The sequence below is a fragment of the Montipora capricornis genome, chromosome 9 (assembly GCF_036669925.1).
Source record: "Montipora capricornis isolate CH-2021 chromosome 9, ASM3666992v2, whole genome shotgun sequence".
Lineage (NCBI taxonomy): Eukaryota > Metazoa > Cnidaria > Anthozoa > Scleractinia > Acroporidae > Montipora > Montipora capricornis.
In genome coordinates, this window is record NC_090891.1 from 19,978,819 (window position 1) to 19,991,318 (window position 12,500).

General features: G+C 40.5%; 1 protein-coding gene and 1 long non-coding RNA gene across 3 annotated transcripts in view; one reads left to right on the forward strand and one right to left on the reverse strand.

Moving 5' to 3' along the window:
* The first annotated feature begins 4,430 nt into the window (after positions 1-4,430).
* The window catches only part of LOC138015701 (2'-5'-oligoadenylate synthase 1-like), a 33,472-nt gene continuing 25,402 nt past the window's right edge, over positions 4,431-12,500 (forward strand). Inside the window, exons 1-2 of one of the 2 annotated variants that reach the window (XM_068862813.1) lie at positions 4,431-4,637; positions 8,334-8,503. In XM_068862813.1, the coding sequence (XP_068718914.1) occupies positions 4,559-4,637; positions 8,334-8,503 (249 nt within the window). In that variant the 5' untranslated portion in view covers positions 4,431-4,558. Of the gene's footprint in view, positions 4,779-8,333; positions 8,504-12,500 lie in introns of both variants that reach the window. The other variant, XM_068862812.1, reaches the window with a different exon arrangement.
* LOC138015702 (uncharacterized) lies at positions 7,292-10,275 on the reverse strand. The gene is made up of 3 exons (XR_011125608.1): positions 10,027-10,275; positions 8,392-8,461; positions 7,292-7,596 (listed from the first exon to the last, which is right to left on the reverse strand). It is a non-coding gene; the product is annotated as an uncharacterized lncRNA (long non-coding RNA).

The window sequence follows — 12,500 nt, forward strand, 5'->3', positions numbered from 1 at the left end:
TATTTGCATAAGAAGATGCTCGGATTTCTTAGAAGACACTGCTCAAAAGGGCTTCGTTAGATCGCATTTGACCTATGTTAGCTAAGTGTGGGCTCCTACTCTTCTTGGCTCTCTTAACTTGATGCGAACCTTGGAAGCACTGCAACGACCAGCCTCACGTTATATCCTGCGTGGCCTGGAACATGACTACAAACAGCGCCTCCTAAAAGTCAGCCTTTTTCCTCTATCGTACTTTCTTGAGTATTTAGACATCCTCTTTCTTTTCCGATGTATCAAAGGAGAAATAAATTCGACATCTCTGATACAATCCAGTTTTTTCGCTCTTCTACACCGCGAGTCGTATTTTGTTCGTTTCTGTCCTCTATGGAATGCTCTCCCTCTGGAAATCCGTTCCTCTGAGCGGACATGCATCTCTTTTTAAATCCCGGCTAAAAGGTCTTTTCACCTCTCACCTTACACAGTCCTTCGATCCAGAAGATATCCGCACATGGCGTATAATTTGCCCTATCTGCAGGCGACCGAACCTGGCATCTCAATGCACGCGTTAATCCTTTACTACTATATATATATATATTTTTTTTTTTTTTTCATGTTAGCTTAATTTTTGTTCTCGTTTTCATTTATTTCTGATGTATTATCCTGTTAAAATATACTAGTCTGTCTCTTTTCTAATTTTTGTGGCCGCCGACCTGGAGGTATTGGCTTTGTATGGGACCTCGTATCCTATTTCTTTGTCCTCCCTGCGAATGTCATCGCTTAAAATGTCGTAAATAAAATAAATAACAGATTTTTCTTTCTGTATTTAACTAAGAGAATTTTCCTCGAACCTCACTTGATAGTGATAATAATAGTAATCCTTCTCTTAATTCTATCCAGATTACTATTTCAGAGGTGAGGGACATGCTTTTGAGTCTTGATGTTATTAAGGCCATGGGTCCTGATGATCTTTCCCCTAGGATCTTAAAGGAGTGTGCTGACGTACTCTCTCCATCACTCTGTGATATTTTTAACAAGTCACTGTCGTCTGGTTCAGTCCTCTCAGACTTCAAAGAGGCTAATATCGTTCCCATCCAGAAGGGAGGCGACAAGGGGTTAGTTACAAATTATCGTCCAGTTTCTCTTTTGTCTTGTGTCAGCAAGGTGATGGAGAGGTGCCTACTTAATAAGCTCTATCCTATTCTCCAAAATCGGATTTACCATCTTTATCATGGCTTTATTAAGGGAAGGTCTTGCACTACTCAAATGATAAATGTATTACAAAACATAGGAAAAATCTTTGACTCATCGGGCCTAAGTGGATGGTTTATAATTAGATTTCACAAAAGCTGTCGATTCGGTACCTCACAACTTCTCTTATATAGTGGTAGTCTTTTTAAATGGTTTTCGAGCTACCTTTTTGTGCGTTGTCAAAGGGTTGTGATAGAGGGTAGTTCTTCCAACTGGCTTCCCGTAGTTTCAGGCGTGCCACACGGATCTATTCTTGGGCCTTTCTGGGCAATCAAGCAGTAGGATGACTCTTGGGGAATGTCATTCAATTTTACCAAATGCAAAATTCTTAGGATACTGATATCTTTCAATCCTTTAATCCATCCATATCAGATGGGGAACATTTTGATTGGTCCTGTAGATTCTTACCGTGATAACGGATTTACAGTTACAAAAGGCCACAGCTGGAAAGTCCATACTGACTCCATCACTAAAAAGGCGAATCGTTCTTTAGGTTTCATAAAACGTACCTGTGGGTTCAAAGCTCCCATGCAAGCTAAAAAGCTACTTTATGTTTTAGTATGTTTCAATGGTACGTAGCAAGTTCGAAGTTGGGGTCCCTGTTTGGTCTGTCTTTCATAAGAAGAACTTAATAAAAATTGAAGGAGTTCAGCGTAGGGCCATGCACTAGGTTCATCGTACGTTCAGACATGGACTACAAGGGTAGACTTGTCTCCCGTAGTCTCTTGCCTCTTTCCTTGAGGCGAGAAATGTTAGATATTACTTTTTTGTTCAAATGCAGACAGGGACTTCACGCGCTTGATCCTTCCTACCTTGCCAATGAATTCCATCCTATGAGGCGCACAAGGAGGTCTGACAGTTGTAGATAAGTTACCTGGCCTAAGAATGGAAGCGAGGCTGCCGGTGACCCTCTTTTGATGCAAACTGACGAAAACTGCTGATTCATGCATGCTGACGCAAGGTAAACACCAGCCTGATTAATGATCAAGAATAGGCACGTACTAAAATCCATGCCAAAACGAAACCACCGGAGCGAAACGCAACCGGAACCGCCGAAGCAATCGAAACACCGAATGAAACCAGCGAAACAATCAAACACCGAACGACCATGGAACGCACCAGAACGCACGAAACATCTATAAAAAACTTGAACAAAACCTTCGAAACAGACTCATATTAATCACCACCGAGACTCGACGTCCCGGCGGATTGTCGCTTCGAGTTTCCTGTTTCAGTTGTTCTTTATTCACAATCTTTGCAGATTCCCTCAGCACATACAAAGAGTGAAACCCAAAATTCTTTTGTTTTTTTTCATTATTTTTCTTTCTGCATCTCAAATTAACTATGTCACGCATGTGAAGTGTCTGCCTATCAGCACACAAAGACCAAACGAAACAGCACTTCTGCGCACCGGTGGCTCCAGTAACGGGCTGTGACGCGGGAACCTGGGCCGGATCAACACTTTAAAACAACAGAGGAGAAAGTGCTGCCTTTGAAATTTCAACTGCAAACTTCAAGTCTCCTCGGATAAGGATTATAAAAAGTAAACCAAGTCTCACAAATATTATAAGTTCCCTGCGGGACGTTAAATAATCCACACACCATTCGAGAAGAGTAGAAGTGACCGGCTTGGCGGTGATGTCTCGAAAAAGGCTTGTTGTATATGAGGCCACCTATGCAGAAACAGCCGTAAGTCAAAAAGGGACTTTGCCGAGTTCTGGAATATGTAGACGTAGACGTCACCAATGGCTTTCAGATTCCTGAAAATTTGGAGCGTTTGGCGTAAAAAAGCCGTTGAAAACAGCGCAAAGACCGTTTCAGTGGTTTCGTTCCGGCGGTTTCGTTTCGGTGTTTCGGGTTTTAGTCCGGGGGGGGGCGGGGGGGGGGGGGGGGGGTACTGCCATATAAGGGCTATATAGGTATGTGCCGCTGTGAAGGGTATGGTTTTCAAGCAGTTTACTCTAGCATAGGGTATATAAATCAGAGCGTTTGGGTCTAGAATAGGGTATTTTTCACGAAACTGACCAGTTGGTTGAAGATTTTATCTAGACTAAGGAAACCAGGAATTGCTACTTAAAAATAAAAAAAAATGAAATCGGCAAGTTTAAATTTTCACGACTCACCCTCAACAGCGTTGATAGATGACCATCATAAAACGCTACTGGATATTATTAACTGTCAAAAATTGGGATTCAGACGGAAATCAGTGGTATTAATACTGGTTAAAATTAAACAATTTATTGTCTTGATAATGCGTACGTACGTGCTTGGCATTACTGGACAAGTATAAATAAATCCTTTTTTAAGAAAGAAGTGATTGTGGTATAAGGTTTTGTTTTGGCTTTGCTTTAGACTGTACTGGTGACCTCAGTTTCTGGAAAACAGCTATTCTGGGATAGGAGTGCTTTGGAGAGTTTACTCTCGTATAGGGTAGCAAAATACAGCTGAAACTAGCTCTGGTATAGGCTAAGGGTTCCAGGGGCCTAGCGGCACATCTCCACCCAGAAATTTCTAAAGTACCCCCCCCCCCCCCCCCGGGGTTTTAGTACATGCCTCAAGAATATTCAAGAACAATCTAGACATGTAAGTGCATTCCAGACAAACACGCAACGCTCCATGCAATTTTTATACATAACCAGGAGGATCATGCTACATTGGATTCTCAAATCACTGGTTCAATGTACAACAACTATCACAGAATCTGTAAAAAACGACATTTTAATAAAACACTGGACGCCTGAAAAGGGGCATCAATATTCATCCCAAGTACATTTCGAGCAGTCCCTTCATATATTCGTTTGCGTGACAAAACACGACTGCCTCAAGACTGCCTCAGAAATGCGGGCGGCTTGACTAATTTTGAAGGGACTGCTCGCAGTCTACATCCCAAGTGACGGTGCATGGAAAAAAGCGACAGTAAACAGATGCTCGGCTATTAAACTTCAAATGTATTCAGGAGCTGTGTCCTGTGCGATAATTTCATTTTAAAAGAAAACGGAGATTTTGTGGCCCATTTGGCATGGGTTCCACACTAACCTGCTAATATATGCATGAACATAGAAGAAGTGGTTAAAAGGGGGAAGTCCCTGACAATGAGTCATACAAAGTCGGCAATGATTGGCTGCGAAAAAAGAAAGTTAAGTAAAGCAAACGTTGGTTGGCTCAAATGTACTCGGGGAAAATTTCCAAAGTCTTCTCAAAATTAAGGAAGCACTTGCGCCGTTGATTAATCTTTCGTAACACAAGGATTTAAGCATTGTCGGAGAGTCATTTTCGCTGCTTCAATTGCGGAAGACACTTTTCGATCGTTATCGAAGCTGTAGAGCACGTTATGTCGAAGAGAGGCAAACAGAAAGGAAGTCGGAAAGTACAAGTGCAATGCAATGTGTGTTCTGAGAGTGTGCAAAAATGTAAGTTACGTCTACATATCAGAAAGTTCCACGAGGAGCTCTGTCCTGTGTCATGTTCTGCTTGCGAAGCAAAGTTCGTGGAACAGAGAGATTTGGATATCCATGACATAAACGGATGCAGTCCCCGCCGAAAACAAATAGGTAAAGCTTGGTTTTCACCAGCGACTCAAGCACAAGCACAAGCATAAGAAGTTCATGATGCTAGTGAAATCGAACGTCGACAAAACCATCATCAACCACGGCAACCGCCATTTTGTTCAAATGCTCAGACGCAAGGAATCTGGAGTGAGTGTTTTAATTGCCCAGACGCAACAAATTTTTCTTTTGCTTATGCTGCGTTTCGTTATCACACGATGCAAACAAACGCAAGCATAAGTGCAAGCACAAGCAAAAGAAAAAAGTTTGATCCTTGTGCTTGTCCTTATGCTTGTGTCAACCCCGTTTTCATGGTGAAATAAGCGCTCTTATGCTTGCGCTTTGTACTTGCGTAGCTAGTGAAAACCAGGCTTAATCATAAAGCAATGTGATAAATTATTGTAACCCGTGAACCATTCCAAATTGGTCAAAAGAACTTTGCGACCCATGGGTCTGGGGCTTGTAAGCGCCACGGTTGGCAGCACTTTGGGTCGCTCTCTTATATATCGCATTTTTAAAGTATTTTGGGCCTGCAGGTGTATTACCGTGAGGTACACGTCATCCTAAATATATAATTGTTGGTATTCCTATTTCGAATCAGACGTACAGCGCTCCTACGTGAATTCTTCATGATGTTTACTCGCACAGCTTTGCTTAGCTTGGGACAACGATGCCTAAATAATGCCTTGATGAATCGTGTTCCTGCACAAGTTTTTGATCGCTTAAAGTCGCATGGCCTATTAAAGAACCGAAGAACGAGCAGAGCTGGACATTCTGTCCGCCTACGTTGCCTAGTTTATTTGAACATACGCTTCGTCTTCCACCTCTTGGTAAATCGGACCATCAGTGTTTACTGATAAAACCAAGATGTCAACAATCAAAATTTAAACCTATCTCGCGAGAGTATAGAGTTTGTAAACAGAGTAACATCGCGCTACTAATTTTACGCTTGAATAACGAAAACTGGAATGAAATATTCACGGCTCAAGACATCGATTTGAAAGTCAAATTATTCAGTCAAACACTCGACCTCCGTTGGAATCATCACATTGAGGAGGTGACTAAGAAGGCCAACAAAAGGTTCTTCCTCCTGCGTGAAGGTAGGAAAGCCAATCTTCCTAAAGACGTTGGAATTACACTTTACAACACAAACATCCGCCCTCTATTAGAGTACGCGTCACCTGTTTGCGGAGGTTTACCAAACTATCTGTCTGAAGAAGTCCAACGAGTTCAAGACCGTAGCCTTAGTATTACTGGCGTACCCAGAACTGCCCTCCCTGCACTTCATGAGAGAAGGAGCACTGCCACCAAACAAGAACTTGAAAAAATTCTAAAGGACGAATCTAACCCAAATAACGTTTTTGTTAAATTGGCACCAAAAAATCAATATAATTTAAGATCTAGGAGAAGCACATATATCGAAGTGTCGGGAACCGACAGGCACCAACGTTCCTTCATACCAAGAGCTCATAAACTTTGTGGAATATAACTTTTATATATTTATGTGTGTATATGTATATAGTTTTCAACATATTATTACGATTATTATTTGTCATTTTTCTCGCATTTTTAATATTGTATCGCCATTGTATTTTCACTCAAGATGGTCAAATAAAGCGCATTATTATTACTTGGAGAACAACGTACTGGTGTTCCGCCGGATAGAGCAAGATTTCCGCATAGCCCCGTACACAGGAGCCCATGATGGGCTCCTGCGTACATTATTATGCACGAAAGTTTGTGACTTCCTTGATGCTTGGTTTCACGTTACGTCATCGCTGCCCATGCAGATGGTGGTCAGGAACAAAAGAATTTCTGATTTGCTCTCACTGTTTTGACCACCATCTGACATCCGTAGAGTCCCTGGAGATTGGTTGCAACCTAGCAATTCATGATTGCTGTTTGTTTGTAATTATGTAGGGAGAGATTTGTTTGCATAATTAAGTATTGAATTGTACGGAAATCTATCCCCCTCTCTGATTCAAGATTTTTATCTATGCGATTTAACAGTAATTTTTGGCCCGGTCAACCCACAAACAACTTCATCCTCCATAACTTCCTAACTGAACATGGGTTATGCACCAGTCCGTGTAAATCCTGATTAGCTCTCACTGTTTTGACCACCATCTGCCATTACATGCCATTGTTATCTGACGTTGGTCGCAACCTCGCAATTCATGATTGCTGCTTGTGAGTAATTATGTAGGGGGAATTTGAATGCCTAATTAAGTATGGAGTTGTAAGGAAATCTGCCCCCAACTCTGATTGAAGACTTTTATCCACGCCATTTAACAGTAGTTTTCGGCCAGTTCTACCCACAAACGACTTTATCCTTCATAACATCCTAATATGGGTTAAAAAGCCAACCTTTATGGACAAACCCCAACGAATTAGCAAGGACTCCATTTTATTTCCAAAATGTGTTTCGAAATACACGAAAGTCATTTGTAATAGCCAACATACTAGGACATGCATGGACACAGCTACTTTGCAAAAAGCCAAATTCCAGATAACACATGGCAGATCAAACGTAGCCTAGCTTGGTGCATACTTTGGCAGTGGTTTTTGAACTTACGTACTTTATAGCGCATACACCAAGTGATAATTGTGTAGGCTGAAGATGCAACTTCACATTCAACTTTCATTCTAAATATCAACTAAAGCCAACCAAAGCACTTTAATAATGGCTTGATAATAGTTTTGTTTCACTTTTTTGTAAATGAAATAAAAATCTAATTCATATGCAAAACATTAAATCCTCAAAAGGTACAATTCCAGGAAATGGACCAAGTACTTGTGAAAAATTTCTCTCATTCCAGATCACCTGAGGAGGCAAAGTTTGAAGATTTTGTTGAATTAGAGTCAGATCATTTTAATAACTTGTTTGGGAATAAGCGGTTCGCTCTCCTCGAAAAACCGAGAAAGAACGCCACCCATGCCACCAGACTCAGTCATTTAATATTTTGGTGATACGGATGTATTGTAACATGTTTTTGTTGTTCAGTTCGATCCAACTTTATCGTGGAAAACGAGCTGGAACAAGAGAAAAACTGCACTGTCAGTTACTTCATTTCATATACTGAAACCCATACAACACTACAAACGGGTGCAAAATATGCGCACCATTCATGCAACTTTGCAAACTGAGTGTACGTGCTACTAACAAAATGGTAAAAGTGAGAATGATAACTTAATATCGAGGATATCAAAATTATTGATTTCGTCTGCTTTGTATTAATTCCTTAAGCCTTGAACTCAAGCTGTCACGAATATGTTTTAAATACGTATAACAGTACTGGAAATGGTCAAAGTCATATGTTAATTATAGTTTGATGGTTATATGAGTAGAAATCGTTTTGTACATGTTGTTTTCGCTCTTTTCTTTTCTTCAAGCCCACGGAACCGAGGCAGGAAGGTGGAAGGAGGGGGAGGGGGGAGTTTTAGTGCTCTGGAAGACAGTACATCACGCAACACCCTACCCTAACACACAACAAACACCACACAGCCAACAGCGCTAAAGTGAGCTGGCTAACTTTGAGCTCGATCCTTCCATTGTTTCAGACACGTCTTTTGAAAATGTTGACTTCAGTAAAAGGTCTGCTGTTAATAAATTCATTACCAAGAATCTCCAACTTGACAAGGCCAGCAGGAAAGCAATTTTCCGGGTTCTAAACCTTCTGTGCAAAGACCTGCAACAGAACCTAAGTTTCAGCATGAGCAAGCTCGTTAAGGTAGGAGTCACCGCCTTGTGCATTGAATGTTAATTTAAGGAAACGTTCATAAATTAGTGCGCCGCGAGGAGATGGTATTAAAAGTGGAATTTCAAACTTTAGCTTCAAAATAGTGAAAGTACCAAAAATATGTGACCCCACCCTATTTCCCTCGAGAGACAACAGAATACGTTTTTACCCAGACAAAACTATGGGGTTTTGAGGATATCTAGATTGCCATATAAGATGCCTCAAAGACTTACAGTTGTCGTTTACGAGTGGAGAAAAGGCAAGCTGAAGGAACACTATTTCGTAACGGCAGCAGAACAGTTGGTCTGCACGCGCACAGAGGGAAGGCGTCGGCCTACGTTCACAATCTCGACCCCAGAGCTCTTCTCTTGACTAAGGGAGAGAAGAGCTCTAAGGAACCCTGAAACAAAGTTTCTTCTCATTGGTTTTCGTGAAGAACAATCATAAGCGCATCTAATTGGTGCATTCATGTTAGCACGAGGCGCCGTAAGGTTCAAATCGCCAATTTTTGGCGATAAGAACCCTTCGGGTATGTTCTCCTACAGTTTCCCAGAGCCTTGAGTCAACTCGAGGCTCTGGTGACGAGAATCCCTACGGGGGTGGAATCTGAATAATCGGACCTCGGTTATTACTAGGTTGCCAGTATGGCAATCCCAGTTGGAAAATGGGTAATATAATTTTTATTTTCCATGTCGGTAAAAGTCTTGCCCGTCACTCCCCTGCTAAATGGTGTCTTTGTGCATAGAGTCGTCTGTGCGTATTTTGTTAGGTTTGAGGGGGTTGGGGTAATTCGTAGATTTCCCTGGTGCACACAGATGAACACTTAAAACTCTTTTCCCTACCTTCCCAACCGCGAGAAAACCGCGGTAAATCTGCCATCGCCAAAAAAAGTTATTTTTCTCAAAAAATATTTAAAGTTAGGGGGAAAAAAATACATCATTTTAAAGCTAAGAAAATAAGCTTTCCAACAGCATATAAAAAATTTACAGACAACTGAAACCTTTTATAAAAACGAAATTTTAACGAAAAAAATTAAGAAAAATAACAAAAAAAATAGTTTTCCAGGCAAAAATTGGTCATTTTAGCGTTGATTACGAATTTTTGGCTGGAAAATAAAATTTTCTTCAATTTATCAGCTTTCTTGGCCATAAATTTGACCGAAAACTGATGAGGCACGAATATTTTTGGATTTTTTTGAGATAATCGGATTAGCGATCAATGCGTAATGTGATAAGGTGATGACAAGGCAAATTTGCGACCCGTTGCTAACGGCAACGGAAGCGATCGCATTACGAATAGTGAACATCTGTTTGCCAAAAACCACCCAAATAACCGATTTTTCGACGGAAAATTCATCCCAGAGGATAAAACTATTCACTGGACATGTAATAAAGGTAAATATGTGCGAGCGAAAGCGAAAACAAGCGAATATTTTGAGGAAAAACACAATTCTGTGAGATCAAAGGACCATGTGCTCCCAGACACGCATTGCTTCGCTAAATAATTAATCTTACCTTTTCAGCGATTTTAACGCTTGAAATCCCATCCAATGAACCACAAATCCTTTTCTTTATCTATTCCGAAGCATGTAGTGTAATTTTTTGGCTGAATAACTTTAGAAAAACCGCTTCGCGAGAGCTCGGCGATCGATTGAAAATTTGGTCATCGCATCGGCTCAAATTGCCTAAATTAGAATGGCCGTCATGTAGGCGTCATGAAAGCTAGAAAGCCGAGATTTTCAGGGAAACTGGGGATATATCTCCCCAGTAAACACGCCAAATTTCAGCGCGATCGATGAAAAGGACGCTGCGCTACGAATCTTACAAGAAAAGATTCTTAGAAGAATCATTTCCGGTGCGGACTAGGGGAAAGAGTTTAGTTTGTAATGGCGTCGAAAATCATTGTAACACGAATGGCGTTTAAGTGCATCTTAAAACAAAATATACTCTTATGGAGCTCAAGAATAGAACGTCAATTGGATAAACAAGACAGGCGATGAAAAATAAATATCTGGAATCTTAAAAGCGACGAGTAATGGACTTTGAAAACAACTTCATTTTTCGCCGTTGGATATCAAGTGAGCTTTGTTTCTAATATTTTACTAACTTTGGTATGATATACAACACTGAAATCAAATGGCAAATCTTTTTATGGATTTAACAAACATTGAAGGAATCGAACGCCTTGAATGCATCGCATCTAAGTTGTCTGGCAATTTGCATTTATTTTGTACTCAACTCTGCGAAGGTAAAAACAATTGAAATGTGAAGTGAACAATTATTTGAATGAAAGCTTGTTGTCTATGTGGTGCTTCATTATTTACGGTCAAGGTTCTTTCGAAAAGGGTTTGATGTAAACTGTCAGAAATTTATTGCATATGCTTTGTGACACGGATTGTGCCTGTGTTTGCACGCACGGAATTGAAGTAGGAAGGGTTTTTGCCTCTAATAGCAAATATGTTGTTCGTTTCAATTATTTTTTCGCTGAAAAAAGGTTTTTGTGAAATTTCCAGCCTTTGTGAATTAAAAATGTTGTGTAGTTTTCGAGCTTAACACGTTTGCATACGTGGGTTGAAATGTTATACCGGAGGATTTTTGTGGTAGTGCACTGTCAGCAGCACGTGCGTAAGTCACGAAAATAAACAGGTCTGTTGAAAGCGTGCTTGAGTTTCAACAAAATGAGTCCCAAAATCAGCAAAAAATTGTGATGCTGATGAATAATAAAGATGCTTCTATTTCCAAAAAGATGCAATCCCCTGGTGATAAATATCCTCGTCTTGGAGAGTAAATTTTTGATTTTGCACAAACAATGGTCAACCTTAACAGTTGGGCGATTGTGATCTTTTTTCTTCGCACATTTCTTGTCAAACTTTATAACACTTGAAAGAAAAAGAAAACAAACTAACAAAAAAAAAACCCGGTAGCTTGCCATCATTTGACACAGATGCTTCAAGGTTTCGGGAGTAAACACGCCGCGGTAACTTGATCACGGCGCCCGCTGAATTCGATGTCACTTGCGATTTTGCGATTTACTTGTGCAGCCAAAAGTACAATAACAAAGTTGAACGTTGCAAAAAGCCCCCGGAAGGTTTGGTGCTGATCGTAACTTTTTATATTCGCGGTTCAAAATTAACGTTTTCATGTCGTAAATGTTGTTGCTGATAGCAGAATATTTTGTTCTCGATCAACCGTCCTGAAAACTTCCTTCTGCTCTTCCTAAAAACTGTGTATCAATATTTATTTACTTTTGCATCAATATTTGTTTTGCATAAAGCAAGGTAACAAAATCTGTACCTTGCTTAGTTCGCATTTTTGAGCGTTAAAAGGAATTTTCGGTCCTATGCTTGTGTTACAAAGGGGTATATTTTTTAGGTCACCCATCCAGATACTAACCCTGCCGGATACCACTTAACTTCAGTGCACGCTTAAACTTGAGGTGAAAGAAGTTGTGAGGGAACTTGAAAACGATCAACATGTTAGCCTAGAAGCCAATGTTTCTCGATTCCCTTTTATTTTCTTCAGACTTTCTGGGTTTAGTACTTTGCTAGTAACCACATTTCTTCTCTGGGGGCTATTTACCTAGGACTTCTATCATGGCCCTGCAATGACATACAACACCAAAACAATATCGTGTATTATTAGAGCTACATATAACGCAAAGACAACTTGAATCGCCTGAAGACAAAACGCAGCTCAGTTGACAATACGGAATAAAGCGCTGTGTTGCTGCACTACCACACGTACGCAATGCGTGCCTATTTTTTCTAAAGATGACGGGGATTTTTTTCTTTCTGACAAATGATTAATAGGCCGCTAGCCAGGTTTTTAATCTCAGAAAAAGATCTGTTTGTCGTATGAACGCTTCTGCTGGTACGACTTCTGAGTGACCCCTTAAATGGTTGTAATGACCCCTGACTGGAAAAAATTGCCTGGAACGGTGCAGTTCAATACCACCCCACTCAGTTCCTTCTGTTTTTGAGTAACACGTA